Source organism: Anopheles arabiensis, chromosome 2 (assembly GCF_016920715.1).
Source record: "Anopheles arabiensis isolate DONGOLA chromosome 2, AaraD3, whole genome shotgun sequence".
Classification (NCBI taxonomy): domain Eukaryota; kingdom Metazoa; phylum Arthropoda; class Insecta; order Diptera; family Culicidae; genus Anopheles; species Anopheles arabiensis.
The window spans coordinates 12,031,778-12,048,917 of record NC_053517.1 but is presented as its reverse complement, the minus strand read 5'-3'; the positions used below and the strand labels follow the sequence as shown (position 1 = coordinate 12,048,917).

The 17,140-nt window shown below is 45.1% G+C and overlaps 1 protein-coding gene across 2 annotated transcripts in view; it reads right to left on the bottom strand.

Annotated features, from left to right (window-relative positions):
• The window catches only part of LOC120895091 (nephrin-like), an 82,581-nt gene extending 72,324 nt beyond the window's left edge, over positions 1 to 10,257 (bottom strand). Inside the window, exons 1-2 of one of the 2 annotated variants that reach the window (XM_040298119.1) lie at positions 9,923 to 10,257; positions 1,361 to 1,989 (exon numbers count right to left, since the gene is read on the bottom strand). In XM_040298119.1, coding sequence (XP_040154053.1) covers positions 1,361 to 1,511 — 151 coding nt within the window. In that variant the 5' untranslated portion in view covers positions 1,512 to 1,989; positions 9,923 to 10,257. The remainder of the gene's footprint in view (positions 1 to 1,360; positions 1,990 to 9,922) is intronic. The other variant, XM_040298120.1, reaches the window with a different exon arrangement.
• Between the last annotated feature and the right edge of the window lie 6,883 nt (positions 10,258 to 17,140).

The window sequence follows — 17,140 nt, the reverse complement described above, 5'->3', positions numbered from 1 at the left end:
GATTGCTGTGCAGCAGGGCAGAACGTGTTACGTTCGGTGTGGCGCTATGTGGTTTGCTTTCAATGCGAATTGTCGAGAGAGGTAAAAACAAAGGGCGAGGAAAAAGAAACACACACACTTCAACCACCTCCTACAGAAAGGTAAGGGCACACAATCTCTTCGGCAAGGCAGCGAGTGAGTTTGTTCTGCTTCTTCCTTCCTGCAGAATACAGTCCCGTACTGGATCGCCTCGCTCTGTCAAGTACGTCAGCGAAGCGCTTTACCCTTAGTCTTGATCCTTAGACGTTAGTTTGCTGCCTTGCCCCCGTTCCTTCGCTGTGTGTACACAGTGGCCTTCAAAACATTGATCCATCTGGGCAGCTTCGGAAAGGAAGCAGAAGGGACCGTTGTTTTGCTGTTGTGCATTATTATTACATCGTTGTTTTAGGCAACGATTTTTAGATTGCTTTGCTGCGATAGCGCTAGTGGCGGATGATAAGAATCGCTGAGCTCTTTTCTGCCCGAACGAACAAATGTTTCGGGAGTTGCACCGATGAAGCAATTTCGAGTTAATGTTCCATCCGTCAGAAAGTGATTGGAGCTGTATTTTGATTTCAAAATTCGGTGCTTTTTTGTTTATTTGCTTTTATAAATAAGTTTTCCAATTTAGTCCTGCAAACGGAAAATCTAAACTGAGTCTTTTTCCTTTCCTTTTAGGACAAAACGCAATTAACGTACTCAGTATTACCTTGAGCGGATTACACAAACACACACACATACACAGCTGACATGACGGTTCCAACCATGACCTCTGTGTGGCGTTATTGATTTCCGTCCAGCACGCTCCGGTTGCAGATTATCGTCCTGCTTTGCGCCGACTGACGTATGATTTTCTGTAATTGCATATTGGCATGCCTAGCACCAATAATCGGCGCTCAATCGGATTGTGGCTGGTCGGGCGAAAGGAAGCTTAAGAGCAGTACACACACACAGCCGCTACAAAGCTACACCCACCGATACACAGCTTTTCGGAATGATGGATTAGCGTTTGATATTGGAGCATAGGAGTGTATGTGTTTTTTCGGCTTCCCTTTCGGGCCCAGGGCAGCAGTGATTCGGCCCTGGCTTCAATTGGTTCAGTTGCGTGCGATATTGTAATTAAAATGTAGAAGTAATAAAACTGGCACACAATCATATGCAAAGTAGAGGGAGAGGAAAAGTAAATCCCCATTCCCGTTTTTTTTTGCCTATAATTTCGTTCTAACGCAGAGCGCGACGGGTTAGCGCTGTAAAAGCGTTATCGTAAGAATAATGTCTCCCCGCATATCCAGGTGCTAGCTGCTTGGGTTGGGTTGACCTGTCAAAACATGAAATCACTTACCATTTTCGTCGCCAATGATGGAACTGCTGGCTGCGGTGGGTTTTATCCTTCCGGAAAGCGCGATAAGCGCGAACAGCAGCGCCGCCGGTAGCGTTTTTGCACAACACCGTCGAAGCATTGTGGCACCCGGGCCGGCCACAGACGACACCATGTTGGGATTTGTATTATTATTTTATATTTTTGTGCTTTTCCAAACTAATAATCACTCTCACTGGACACTTTTCTTTTTCTTCTTGAACGTGGCATGTGGCAATGGTGGTACACTTCCCAACTGGAAACTCACTTCGTTTCTTTTCACAGAATAATGCAAACGAAAGAAAACTGAAAAGTATACGCTCACAAGCTCACAATTCTAACGATGCAATAGAAGACACAGTGTAAACACAACACCAGCCATTGGTACAGAGTTTTGCATCACTTAGCACCTGCTCTCCCCACCCCTCTCCACCTTTCAACGCGTTTACCTTTGTTAGGGGCGTGTTTTTTTCTTTCACGTTAAAGCGGTAAAGAGGATTTTCTCTGTATCAATTACACACACACACTCTCACACACACACTGGTATCATCTTTCATGCACCAAACTGACCTGCAGTTTCAGACACTTCACATCACTTTTCTTCATTCTTTATGCTACAAACAAGAAGGGAAGAGAGAGAGAAAGAAAAAAGGATAGTGCATTAGCACAGGGCACTTGGATGCTGTAACGATTAGTACGATTGACTGCAAGCACGAAACCACAAACGTATACTTCGTACTGCCACTTCCGTGTACGGATCCGAATCCGGACCTGCGAAGGGGAAACACCTGAAATTAACAGCTTGCCATCCGAAACCGCCAGCTTGATCACTTTATTAGTTCAACGAATCCGGTTCGAAGGACCAAAATTCAATGTCTCACTCCAATATGTTGTCAAAGTCATGGCCAAAACAAAACAACAAAAAAGCACTTTTCTAACATTCCTTCCTTCCAGCATCTTCTTTGTTCACTTGTTAACCTTTGTCGTTAACCGCTCCGGTCTCACTTTCACTTTATTGGTGCATTTTACCTCCCTGCTCAGCAACAGAACCGTTTGACACTGGTATGATTAACTTCCCCGGATGGAACCGGAGCTGGGATTTGGGAGTTGTGGGAAGTTATTTAAATAACTTTGTCGGTGCATTTTTCCTCACTTTGTTTTGTGTGTGTGAAAAACACTCAAAGAATTTTGCACTTTTTTTTTACAACCATTTGCTCTCAACCATCGATATCCCGTTTTGGCGTGGCTTTATTGTAGTTTGTGCTTCTTTTTTTGAAGTCACCCTTGTCTTTGTGTACTCGTTTTCGCTCACTTTTTACCGATTCCGGAATTCATATTCATCCCCTTGGACGTCAGCTCAGCCCAGTACAGCAAGGGTGTGGAAATATTTCCCCCCTCACTAGCTTCGCTCAACAGACAACTGTGATGGGAAAGCGGGAAACCAAGATGGGAAGGAAAAACACATTGTTTGGTTTTTGGTGAAACTTTTCCAATTTTTCCTCTTACGTGCTTTAATCTGGACGGGGCAGTTTTACCACACCGACCATCGTCCTGGCAGGTGGTGAAACAGTGTCTCACGTTTCCACAATTGACGGTATGGTGAGCGAAATTTATTAATTCACTTCCTTAGATTATGACAATAATCCGTCCCTTTCTGTGGGGCTTAGCAAAGTGAAGGAAAACTGTGAGTAACATAACAGTTGGGCCGTTTCAGGGAAGCAGACACGTTTGTGGAAACTTATGAAACGAAGGTAGCATTTTCGCTCTAATGGACCAAAAACGCAACCCCAAGTGATCGAGGGGCGGTGAGGATGGACGACAGTGGAGAAACTTTTACTTTCGCCAATGTTTGGTTGGTCTTTTAGTTTGGGCTGCGAAGCAAGCAGGGAAGCAGCAATGAACACCTTATTCGATGCCGTGGGAGTACGGTAATTGATTAGTTAATTATAATTGATCGGCTGTGACGTAAGGGGAAAATGAATACGCACGTGTGTGTGTGTGTGATGGAGCTATTTTTGTTATCTGGCCGTAATTATGGGGTGCGAATAATAGGGCATTGCTAGCTGGACGATGCCATTTAACGAGCTATCGATCATGCCAAAGTTTTGCTACTGTTAGACGCTGAAATTATGTGCCTTTTGCTTTGATTTGTACATGGAATGGTTTATGCAAGATGCAGAAAACATTACTCTGTTTTCATGTGTCAGTGGTGGTGGTTCTTCTACAAAATCAAACCCCATTGATAATGAAGAGACACTAAAAAACAAAATTACACCATGTAAAACATGTCTGGCGGAGTAATTTATTGTAAAGAAAAAACGCCACAAAAAAGTCTCCCCATTCCAAATAAAGCTCTCCATCCACAAGGACTTTTTTAAAAAGAATGGTAGCTTACCAGCAGTTGAGGGAGAAAAAGCTTTGTAAGCTTAGCTTGGATTTGCCAGTCTGCCATTTTTATCTTGCTTGGAGTTGGTCGGTAAACCAAATTTGAAAGAAAAAAAAAAACAACATTATTATAAAAATCCACTCAACATTCGTTCCCCCTGTGTATTATGGCGAACCCGCGGTTTGTTCTTTTCTTTATTTTGGTGCTTCTAGTTAAATAAAAATTCCACCTCACAATCCAAACCAAAACCGAGGGCTTTAGAGCGTGTGTGTGTGTATACGGTAGCGTTGGCAAGTGGTTGGTGGATTGTTCTAACGAAAGTGACCACACAGAACATCACCGCCTTGGTGCCTGATGGTACGGCTTCGTTGTCGTCGGTTCCCTTTCCCTTCCCGCATGTGCCGCCGGGTAGCGCGAAGTGATAGCGCCCGAAGGATTAAGTCAGCTTACTGGAATCTTGGCCCGTGTCGCTCTCTCTCTCTCTCTCCATTGCCCAAGCCGCTAAACGTTCGGTGAAGATTTCCGCCAGCTTTGGGGTTAATTTTTTATTCGCTTTGGAAAATTTCACCTTTCCAGCTCGCACTCCCCACGAGAGGAAAAGCTCCCGACAGCTACCGAAACCAAACCGGATTAAGCGTAAATACTCGCGCGGCTGTTGCTCGATTGTGAGTGGATTAGTGCAAACTGCAAACTGCGGTCCAGACTTTCGTGTGGGGCGAGCCCGAGCCAGCGCTCAGCTTCCTGCGCATTACTAAACCACACGCGGACGCGGAGGGCAATTTTGAATGGCATTAAGAGAACGTTATTTTTATCACAAACACACGCGGAACACTGAGCCTGGGCGATACGTTTTTAATTTGCCTAAGTGAATTCGAAGAAAGACGATGCATTGTTTTGCCCCATCTTTTCTGCTCTCTCTCTCCCATTTCCCAGTTTTCATCAACCATTCAAAATCTAAAACCATTTAAGCATTCGCGTATAATTTCGCGCTCACGCTAAAGGTGGAAAACTTTTTTAATTTATAATCCTTACCGAGCTTTGCCGGCACCGTGCGCCACGGAGCTTTAAGGATGGAGGAGATGTGTGAGAAGGAAGGATGTGTGGCAGCGAATGCTATTTGCACAACGCGGGCGGAATAAAACTAAAGCAGCGCGCAAATTGTTGAAAGTTCCGTAAGCCATACTGGTTGGGCCCGGGCAGGGCAGCCTGGCGGGAAGAGCAAGGAAGCACGCGGCCCGCATTAAATTTGGCACGGAACTTTTGGCTTTATTTTCTCCGGCAATTTACACGGCGAGGTCCTGGCGAGGGTTGCTTCATAAAACCCAAAACAGAGAGATAAATGTGAATTATTTTCGTAGGTACGTTTGTTGGCCACCTTTTTCTCTCTCTCTCTCGCGCTGATTCCATATTTTATAAGGTTCATCTGAGGTTTTGTCTCACCGTAGCCTGATGATTTGGAGAGGTGTCTTTATTGTTTGGTTGCTTTCTTTTTAGTAGCTTTTTTTTCATGTCGCAGCGCACGTGCTGCTGTTTAGAGAACAATTTTGCTGTCCTTGGGTTTTCCTGTTTGCTTCATCGAGAGAGAGAGAGAGAGATCCTCCCAGTGCCGACTGTTTGTTTGCTGTAATATTCCTCTTTGAAGCTACTTTTTTGCGTAAAAAAGCGAAAACAATAAAATGGATACCTTCCCCATTGCGGATGTACCAGTGCGCAACGGCCGGCGGAACAGAGGCAACGAGTAAATCATCAAATAAATGCGACCACGTGCACTGGGTACAAAATGTACATGGGGAAGGAAATGATACAATTTGCTACAGGTGCGCTTTACTTTCTAGTAGGGCTTGGTAGAACGGAATGCCCACGGTTGGTTGCAGTTAAAATGTCTATCATTCAAAGCCTGGCCTGGCTACCTGGCCACCGGGTTGTGGTTTTATTTGCCGAAGCTGGGAAAATGAAACGGTTCTCAAGGATCTTCTCCTCAAGCCACTGGGCCGCAGGCAAACAGGCTTAAAGACGTTTTCCGTCGCACTGTGAGTGAGAAAATGCTCCTTTCGCTAGCGTTCGTCTTTGCATACGTCCCAAGGCACGGTTCCTTTTTGTACCTCACTTTCTGACTACAATTGTGAGCTGAGAATGGCTGTGGGTACTGTGACGGCGTACGGTTTAGAGGAGGCTCTCCATGCCACACTGGCCATTCCAAGCGGGGCAGCAGATGGAAGGATGCCAAAGAAAAGGTCGATTGCGTTGCGGTTTTCATCTTCGGGACGGGCGGTTCCACCCAAAAACAACGTCCGACCTTGATGTCCGACCTGGCTCACCGAAAAGGGGCGCTAGCGCGCTAAGTGAAAAACAACGGCAGAAGCAGAAGGACACCTTACCGGGCGATTGGGCCCAACCGGTCGAACCTTCATTTGCGGCTGCTTTGAAGGTTCGCATTTACAGCCTCCCCTTTTTTTTTTTTGGCAGAAAAAACGGAAATTCATCCCACACCGTCCAATGGTTCCTTCTTTCCACCCCAAGCCGCCCAACGATCTTGCGCGGGCAACCTAGAAAACTTGTAAATTGAGTCCGGTTGGTGGTGACGGTGTGGTTTATGTGGCAGCGGCGGAGGAAGTTGTTACCGCAAATTTTACAATTTCCCCTTTTCGGTGAACAAATGCGGAAAAGCCTTGCCTACGCGGGGACGGAACCATGCCACGGGAAGCGTAGGAAAGGGACAGGCGCAAGCTCTCTGCCCGGAAGTGATGCTGGCCGTGTTGGTGCGTTCCGCCGTTCGGCTTGAATGATTGAATCAGCCTTAAAGGTGCGTACTGTGTTGGGGTTGGGGGAAAAAAGGGTCAATCGGGTTCTTGCTGCTGGCGTGACGCTTTTTGAACGGATCGAAACTTTGCGCTCGAAACAGCGCTTCCACTCGTGCGTGGAAAGAGTGGTTTCGGCTTTAAGCTTTTGAGGGCTGGAGTTTTCTACGACGTTTGGAAAACTGCAACTTTTCGCTGAAAGTTTCCGAGCAAAAGAGGTGGGGCGAAAGATTATATTACCTTGCTTCCTAGCTTCACTTTTGTTAGAGTTTTCAATTTGAAACGAACACAGCTGAAGAAACAAAACTTTACTGCAAATACTGGTGAAACGTGCTTGCTAGGTCGTTTCGTTAACAATGTTTGGTTATTTCTTCTAGTAGTGTAAGATTTCTTCAAACAATGCCACCATTAGCCGTTCTATTGCAGTATCTGGTAATATCTAAAACAACGCCAATGACTTTATGAACTTGTGTAACATTAATAATGCTAGTTGGAATTGTTTGCATCCTCTCGACCGACGAGACATTCTTTCGAACAGCTCCAAATGCCTCTCTACTCCGGTCGGTTTACACAAGTTCCTCGTATTGCGTGCTCTGTAGGAAAATTCAATATTCCACTAAGAAGTCGAGAAGTTCACGACGAGGTCACGAGGCATCAGCGCCGGTGCGTTTGCCGGTGCGTAAAATCGCTTCATAAATCTTATCATAATCCCTTTAAAAGCTTTTCCACACCACTTTCCCCAAACTTCCTCCAGCAACCCCGGTTGCAGCGCTCATGTGCAAGTCATGGCCTACTTTTTGCATTGTTGCATTGTTGTATGCTTTTCGCAGCTCTCGTAGTGTGCTGCATCGTACCTGAAAGAGGGCAAGGGACAGAGAGCAGCAGAAAGCTGTTTCCGATGTGTTGGTTTTATCATCGATTGTTAGAGAGCATTTGTACTATTTTTGCCAGGACTTTTTATTTGCACTGAACGTGTTTTATTTTTTTTCAGCGCTAATGGTGCATGCACGCTAACCGGGAAGCAATGGGAGCAACAAAACCTCAACCACCTCAACCTTTGGTCCTTGAATGGTGGTGGTGGTGGTGGGTGCTCATGCAAGCAAAACTTCAAACATGTTATCGGTAAGGGTACAAGCAGTTGGTAAGTGTGAAGTTGGCGGACGGAAAGCTCGGTTAATCTTCAACACCCCCTCGGACCCGGTTACAGCCACGCGGTCGTTAGGCGGTCGGGCGAATTCCAGGAGCGCACAGGAAGCGCACAATTTATGTATTCCGCGAACGGTGTGTATGTGAACGAGGTAAGCTTTCCAAGAAACTGGCCCTTCAAGCGCGGGGATTCGTCGCGCAATGTGGCTTTGAGAAATTTGCATGCAACCTGCAATCGGCTAAAGGTACTACACCGTTCTAGGAATGTGAGCGGCTCGCTCTAAAACGGGGAAAGGTTGTGCCAGCACCCTTAACCTCACATTTCTTACTAATCTGGTTCCTTTTTTTCCACCTTGCTATTTGTCCAAATGTTCGAATCAAACAGTGTGGGCCCTTTTTTCTAACAAACGGACCCACGAAACACAAATCAGATGAAGCACGTTGGAACCCAAAAGGTTCCGATTAAGACATTATTTAGGTGTGTTTTAAGAGCTTTCCGGGAGGATCTGTATCGGGCGCGTGATTTACGCTAGCTCTTTTACTCCTGCACAAGGCTTCATCGCCGCCGATGCCGCTTTTGCATAATGTAACTCCCTGCGTATATCATTGTTGGCCGAAATTTAACGTTTCGTAGCGTTAATTCGTTGCCGGAAATAGTCGGGAAATTGTGGAAAAACGTCCCGCAATCATGCACGTTGGAGTAGTTTTCGAGTAATGTATTCCTGGTAGGGCAATATTGGCTGACCTCGTTGTTTCCCGACTATTCCAATACACATTTTGCAGCGATTAATATGGAAATTAACGCTGGAAATTGGTGTGTGGGCGCATTCCACCGCGGAACGGTCGTTTCGTTCCAACACAAAACAAAAAAAACACATCGGCCGATTAATTTGTCGATAAACATGCATGCTTTTCAAAGAAATTTCTATAGTACGAATCACTTTTCCATCACTTAATCCTCGGTTGTTGGGCTCGATAAGGCTCTTGCGTTTTCACTTAATCTAGCACAGCACAGTCCACCGGTGCATGTTAATCCCTGGCCATATATCATGATGCATTGCATACGCGTTTTTTTTTAAATCAATTTTCACCCAGCCGGGACTTTGCAACGCTTATCACAATCACACACATACGCTCACACACACACACGGGCCTATCAAGCGTTGAGGTATCATCGTTGAGCTAACTGCACGAGGCCATTCTCTCTGCAATACTGTCTGCTTTACTGCGATGATGATGATGATGATGCATAACTAATTTATCATCATGAACAGTTGAGCAGATTAATTCCACGCTTGATGAGATGGTTGGACAAAAAGGTACAACACAAACAGTACGGTGCAGACAATTAACATCCGTTTCAGATGATGAATGGCATTATTTATGATTTTTCATCAAAATTGACACACCAATAGCTGTCGTATAGCTGTGCACTTTTCACTCACTGATGCTGATTTCCACAAACACACACACACGCACAGTAGCAGTGAATTGATTAGCACAGCATACACACACTGGATTATGATAATTGAACTAATATTCGTTTATTTTCATATCATTCGCCGGATATAAACAGTTGGTGGCATAGCTAACACCGGCGCACGTACCAATTATTGGCTGTTTGCGCTTAAGTAACGCGTTTCAGCTAAACCATAGATACACGCATGCAGGAAAACTGTAATATCCTGAGATCCTGAGATGAGTTTAAATTCCGCGCAGGTTCAGCGTACTTCTTGTACTTCGATTGCATACAGGTTACTTATACCACTGTATGGTTTGTTTTGCGTCACAATTTGTCAGCAATGTGGTTCACCATTTCCACGCCAATGGATCCATCACCCATCCATTCACCCTGCATGTGGTATGAATTTAATCAATCTTGTAATTGAATTCGAAAGCAGAACGAGCGTGAACGACGTACACAACCATGCATTTTGGTTGTTATTGTTAATAAAACAGTATGTTGTATGTATAACGGCACACAACTGTAGTTCCCTTGAACTCGTTTGCATATGTTTATCCTTATGAGCATGCAGACTGTGTCACTTATTTTTATTGTATTAAGAGATATTGCGTTATGTTTAAAAGCATGAAATGATATATTTTTCACTTTGCAAGACACACTTCACCACCCTGTTTCGCACCAACAGTAGCTTCCTGCAAACCCGGTATGCCGGTGCACCATTTCCCTCACATCATTCTAGCCACAAAACTCACCATTACGGTTAACGACGAACGTTTTCGCAACATCCTTGGACACTCGCTAGGCTTCGATCGTTTGAAACCTTTCGTCCTTGCACTGACCATGCACATAAACTGCACCAAAACTTCCTATTAGCAGAGCAAACAACAACAAAAAAACTCACTTCAAACTGGTGCACACGTACATTCTCTCACACACACACACACGCACGCAAGTACGCGGTTCGATTAACGCGTCTTAAATTAGCCACCCCGTGTGTATGCGCACTTTTGGCACGGGAAACGCACGCCGTACCGAAACCCCGAACCGAAGCGCGTCAGCATTTAAACAGCACTGCCGTGTGCCGTGGTCGCGACCCGTCCCGATGCTGCTGGTTGCAGGCGCTACCCAGCCTGCTGTTGCTGCGGCTGGCATGCTCTCGCGCGGAACCGAGCTGTCTTCTTCTCTCTCTCTCGTGCGCCATGATGTTGCGGGCGGTTTTGACGGTTCTCTCACGCGGTTTGCTCCCGCGGTAGGGCAGGATCGTTCGGATTTTCGGGTTCGGCGGTCGGGCACCGATTTTTAGTACAACCGGCTGGTCTGTACTAAAGAGCAAGCGGCTCCCTACGAACAGTGCTGCAGCGGAGGAGAAATTCGGCCGCTCGAGAGACAGAACAAGAGAGAGAGAGAGAGAGAAAGTGAGAGAGTTTGATAGGTTTGGAGCATAAACAAGCATGCTCTCAAAAATATACTGTTTTTATGCTGAAGTAATCGAAGTGAATGTATTGAGCAAAAAAGCACACACACGAAAAAAACTAAAACACACCAGAATGGATGAACTTGGCATTGGAAACGCTGGGTTTCCATTGATGAGCCTTAATGGTGAGGCTTTCTACCATACACCCGCAGCTTATTTGGGCTTCTTCGGTTACGTGACGCTTTGTGTATGGACTGTATGGACCAGCATGCTGAAAACAGGAGCTAATCCTTTATTTTAACCTCGATTTTTTTAAACATGTTTAGAGTTATCAAAAATCACGAAACTTTATTGCATGAATCACATAAAGTGTAGACAAATTCAAAAAAACTATTCACACGCAAAACGCAAACAAAATCAATTTACGAGAGTATGCAAATACAAAAGCGATCTACAAACAACTCGCTTAAAATACATTCAACGTAACTGAACCATTTTCGTACTTATTCTGCGTTTAAACAATCGTTGAACATAAAATTGGATTAAGATAGTAAGTAAAGCATCATTTAATTCTGCGCTTCAATACTAATCTCCACTAAAGGTTTACCAATACATACCTTAGCCCCATTTAGCACGCACGCGGTTGTTATCATTCACATTAATTAATCCTAAAGTCGACAGAATGTTCCTCTCTTACCGAGTGTCTGTTCTCGATAGGACGCATTAAATAGTTGTTTTGATTTTTTTGTGTCTCTTCCTGTCACAGGCGGTCTCCTCTCCATATGTGGTTTGTCTTTACGTCGGCCAATAAAATCACGCTCTTTATGCTGATAGAGTCACCAGCGAGAAGTCACACATTGTCAGACCCAGCAGGGCGGGCCACCGTTTTGGCGGGCAGCCGGTGAACTATCCGGGATATCTCTTGGTTCTTGCTTAGAACCATTCTGCTCGTTTGCAATTTCTCTACAAAAGCCGAAAGAGAGCTTTATATGAGTTCTAAGCTTGCCAGTGGACGGATAGAGGCTTTCCCTAATGGGTGGTTGGGCTGTTCGTGGTTGCATATCGCTTGAAACACATCTCTTATCTGGTGACAAGCAATTTGGTTGTGAAGTTGATCCAGGTTACAATGCGGCAGATCGCTTTTTGGTCATTCCGTTTGGTGCCCGCTAGTGGTGGATAGGATCATTTAGTGGAGCAAAACATTCCTCCTCCCGTGAAAACGCTCATCCGAAACGAGGGTAGTTTGTGCTTATGCGGGAGGACGTATTTTAAATCCCGGCACACCACAATCGGCCAGCCCGGGAGTGGTAGTGGCTCCTAATTAATTAAAATAAAACTAATCACCAATCGAAAGGCTGCCGGTTACAGGAAAGATATACATTTTCGTATGGGAAGGAATACAAATTCCACCGCCGGGGACGGTTTCGATGTGTCGTTTTCGGAGCGTGGCTAACTGGTCCTGTGGACATCTTCAACCCATTAAAACTGCCACCATTTCACGGACGCACGGGAGCGTGAACCATAGTGAAGAGATCCGGCATAGAGACAGCCAAAAAATGGGGCTGACGATGTTCATTATGGTATCGGGTGAGCTGTGTAGCTTTTTAGCTAGAGGTTGCCCCTGCCCTTTGCGTTAAGAGATGGTTCGATCGCTCGAAAGTGGAGCGTCGGTTTTGGAGTGGGAGCTCACCATTGTTAAAAATGATATCTCGATGGGCGCCAGTGTTGGGCAACAGTTAATGACCAAAAACGGTGCCTTGGAATTGAGGCATCCAAACCACTTCCTGGGATTGGTTGTATATGCTCCCGTATGCCAGTATCGCTCATGCCGCATGACACATGATATGTTGTGTCTTATGTATTTAGCCGCTCGAGTTTCAAGCACTGAAAGCAGTAATCACACACAACTCAATTTTTGTATGAGTGGCATTTAGTAGCGAGGTTAACATATTCAATCAAAAATTTGTTGGGTTGCAGCTCTTAAACCTGAATTTATTTACTTTTATTTTTCTCTATCGCATAACTATTTCTTACCATTACCCCTTTCATCGACTAATAAAGGTATACGTCCGTTCACCAATGTGCCCTGCAAAAGCCTAAACAAAATCAACCCAGCGATCACAAAATAAAACAATTGAAACCTTCGAAAACGCATACAAAATCTCGCCCATAAACCAAAGAAGCTAAAAAAAATGAGATGACACTGCTCGTGTCCCCCCTCCCGATCGAACGTGGTGGCGCACATCCAGCGTGAAAGAGCTGTTAACGTTGAATGCATAAAGATCGGCACCAGCATTATTATGTTTCGTGCATGTGTCGCAAGCGCCGCTTCAGCTTCACGGGCGCTGCCTCGAGAGAAGGATGAGCGTAAAATTTAAGAGCTCATTGTTGTCCGCGATGCGTTGTGATCCTTTGGTCATCGATATTCGTGCTGTGAGATTGGCTGTGCGGAAGAAAGAACAGGCCGTTCGTACGCATGCCTGATAAACACGAGCTACTCGAGCTAAGAAACAGCTAAACATCGAACCGATAAACGATCTGCCGATCTTCCAGCTTCTTGCGCGTGTACCCCCAAACTTCCAACGATCGCCAACCGGTGCACCCGAACGGGCCCTCGCATCGCCATTAAGCAAATATTTGCTAATCTTAAACACGGTTAGCGCTTTCGGGGTTCATTAAATTAATAAGAACCTTTTAGGAGCAGATTGTTGGACCCGGGTTTCAGGGAGCGTTTCACACAAAGCTTTAAACTGGAAAATGATAAAAAAGACGGTAAAGCTTCTTGGCCAGAATGAGGTAGAACCAGGAAATCCGATCGATCCATTTTTTCCTCTTATCTTATTTCAACGATATTGATTTTAGGAGATAGTTTTTGTCCCCTATTTATTTTATCCCACTTTTTCATCCTTCACTTGATCGAGGTGAGCTCTTCTTCTTCTTCTCATCCAGTCGATCGCGATCCTCATTATGGAATTCCTTGTAAACAAATCACCAACTATTTGGTTGGTTCGGTTTCGTTTAGTTTTTTTTTTATCTGCCTCCCGATAAACGCAGGATCCTTTTCCGTGCTGTGAAGCGGCTTGACCATGTTTTTTCACACCTTTCTCACCTTCTGGAACCATTTATTGTATGTTTTGCTGTGTCTTTTTTGTTGATGTTTCTTTATCGTTCTTTTTTGCTCGATCCGAATGCCGGCTTCATATCGTTTACGTTCTTCATTTCTTCTGTGGCATGTTTTTAAGGACCTGTGGAAACGGTTTTGTTGGCGCTTTACTCCTCTGGGTGTGGAATTTATGAAACCACGTACCCTGCGGAATGACGGAGGACGAGGATATGGCCGATAAATATGCACGGCAGTGTGTAATATGCATGCAAGAATGAAACACTCTCCTTCTTGCTATCAGTTTCTTGTTATAATGTTATTTTGTTGTTGTTTCTCTTTTTAGTGTTGCTGTTTTTTGCTCAATTCTCGCTCTTTATTGTGCCTTGCAGCACATCCCATACGTCAAACCTCGTTATCCCGGAAAGGCTTCGCTGTGCATCGTTCTTTTGCTTGCTTCGTTTTAGAGCAGCGAGGTCTATGTTCAAGGCACTCTCACACACACTGGCTAGCTTATAATTCCACCAATTTTAACAGAACAGAAACGGGTTTCAGGCCAACCGAGAAGGCAAGATGTGAAGAAAAATCGGCGTCAAAAATAAGGCACCGATCTCGGGCAAGGTAGTTATCAACACGTAATTTTTGATTGTCGTAATTTCTGACAAGCCCCAAAACCGTGTTTGCGTGTTCCCGCCAACTGCCACTGTCCGCGCGCGCGTGTGTGTGTGTGATTTTTACGTGTTGAAGGTAAAGTAAACCTGGGATTCAGAACGAATAGGAAAAAAAACCCAAATGAAAAGATCCCTTAGGTGATTGTTGTGATTGAGTATGCTTCTGGAGAAAGAAGAAAAAAGGTATCGAAAACAGAAGAAGCGAACATTTGAATGCAGCTCAATGCTGTTCGCCTCTCGCTCGACCGATGAAATATGTTTGTTTATTTGATGTTTTCGATCATGACTCCACTCCACAACTGACAGCTTTGACAGATCTCGATCGGTCTGTTTCAATCATCCCATCCCAGCGCACGGTACGGTACGGTTCGGGAACGGGAACTTCATTAGAAACGATGCAACGGCGGGCCCTAGTTTCGACGCGTAACATGAGCCGTTTCGAGCTGTGATTTTTCCCCCATTTTTAAATACCGTCATCATCACCGTGCCGTCATCCCAGTTCGTCATGGGCATGAGTTCCAACCCTTAGCATAGGAGGCTCTCTCCCCCCCCAAAAAAAGAGATTCTTCCACCGACAGCACCGGTGCTCGATGATAGACGGCGGGGAACATTATTGGTGTATTTATTACGCATCCGGTTCGATTCGATCGTCACTACGGAAGGCTTACGGCCTATCAACATACCGGCTGCTGTTGCCGTTGCTGCATCCTACACCCGTGGTACTTACTTTAACGGTCGGTCTTTAAACCGTAACGATATAATTTGAGAAACCTTCCTCGCTGGCAACGGCAAACCCACGCACCGCGTGTCGCATCGTAAACCTCGGTACGGTCCTTTCCAGTCCGAAAGCAAAGGGTATATCGGTGGTGAGACGGTAATGGAATCATCTTACTCGCTCTTCCAAGCAGGATCGCAAAACACCACGAGATTTGATCGTAAAGAAAAAAAACTTCAACGAAAATGAAATATCAACGATGGTCGCGCTTTATCGGTGGTAACCTGCTACGGGTAATAACAATAATAATCGTTCATGATAATCGTCCCTTTTGTTTGGTTCGTCTTAAAGACCTGCTGCGTGATTGGTTTCGGTTTTATTTTTTTTATTAAAATGAGTCTTATGTTTCATCGAAACACACGACGGCACCGTGCAATTCAAAATAAAGATATGATGGTGCCCATCTTCGAGTCCCCAAACCCATTCACATTCGCACAGTAATGGGAGAAGCAACCGATCGGGAAACGAGATCATTCCGATCTCGGGCTTCCCATCGCTGCGCACTAATGTTGGCTTCCGGAACGCTGTGCCGATCAGCAGTTTGTGTGTGTGTGAGTGTGTGTCTACCGTTTACTGCCCGGGAGCCACGATTAAGTCACATAAATCAGGCGCCGTTTGGCGAATTGGTTTTGCTCGCTCGCTGCATGATCTGCAGTACCACATCCTCAACCTTCCCGGGGAACGGAAGAAGACACTGCGCCAGACGTTGTTATTAGCGCCAGACGCTGCACGAGAGATTCCACCTTCCGATTGTGTGAGAAAGAGCGCGCGCGTGCAAGCTTCAGGTGGCAGATCGGTTAAGCAGATCGTTTATCAAGATGGTTTATTGATCTGCGCTTCAACCCTTCCAGACTACTGGTGGACCGCTGGCATGCTTGGATAAATGTGCCCACAGCACGCCGAGGACATGGCGTGGTGGTTGGTGCGTACGCGCATGGTTTAATTTATTAGTTGCGTGACAAACCGAGATGATCGTGATGACGGATCGGATTTCGGGCCAGCAAGAACACGCTTTTGCATTGGCTGGCAGGGATTTTGTAAAGCGTATTTTTTCATATTTTTATGTAGTTTGAAGTGTTGTCCCGCCTGCAGGTGGTTTTGACAGGAGCAAATTTGCACCAGCTGACCAACGTTGACATTTTTAGACGGCTTTGATTTATGCTGCAAAAGACCCCGAGCAGAAAGAAAAGCCCCGTTGTGACATGTGCTCTTGCTGTGTTGAGAGCTATAATTATGAAGAATAGTGGATGTAGCGACAATAGTTGAATGGTCTGCATGACGAACTCTTGATGTTGAATTGATCATCGATTGGAGCTGAAGATAAAGGCCGGCCATTGTTGCTCAAATAATTTAAGCGAAAAAATTTATTCCAGAAACATAATCTGATTGCCAATGAAAAGGGTAAAGAAGCTAAATTATTGTTTTGTTGATAAGGAACATAGATAAATAAGAGGCATTACAAACTCCAAGGTTTCAAGACCTTAACCAGATACATAATATTGTAACATAATATAATGTCCAATAGTGATATACTTGAAGGGCCATGCGTTGATTACTACAGATTTACGGATTTCCAATCAGAATTAAGAAGATTCTAAGCATGTCTAAGAGTATTTGTTGATTGAATGTGCGTGATGTGTATGGCTGGAGGTTCAGACACGGCTTGAAACAGAAGATCTTTGCATGGATGAGGTCCTTGCAAAGATTTTAACCCTCGATCCTGGCATATAGATCCTCGCCAAGTGCAAGGACAAGATCCTTCGTAAAAAAGGGTCTCTAAAACATGCTAGATGCATACCGTCACTCGAAAGCGTTGGAAGCTAAAGCTGATAAAGACCCCTGCTACGCTTACTGGACCATTCAAAACGGACTGGATTGAACCTGCAATGGATATTTCGGAAAATCCAAGACTATCCATATGATGACCCGGACAAGTACGCTGGATGACAACGTACAACACGATCTCGACCCCTGCCACGAATGGACTTCACAAAACAAACTGGATTGGAC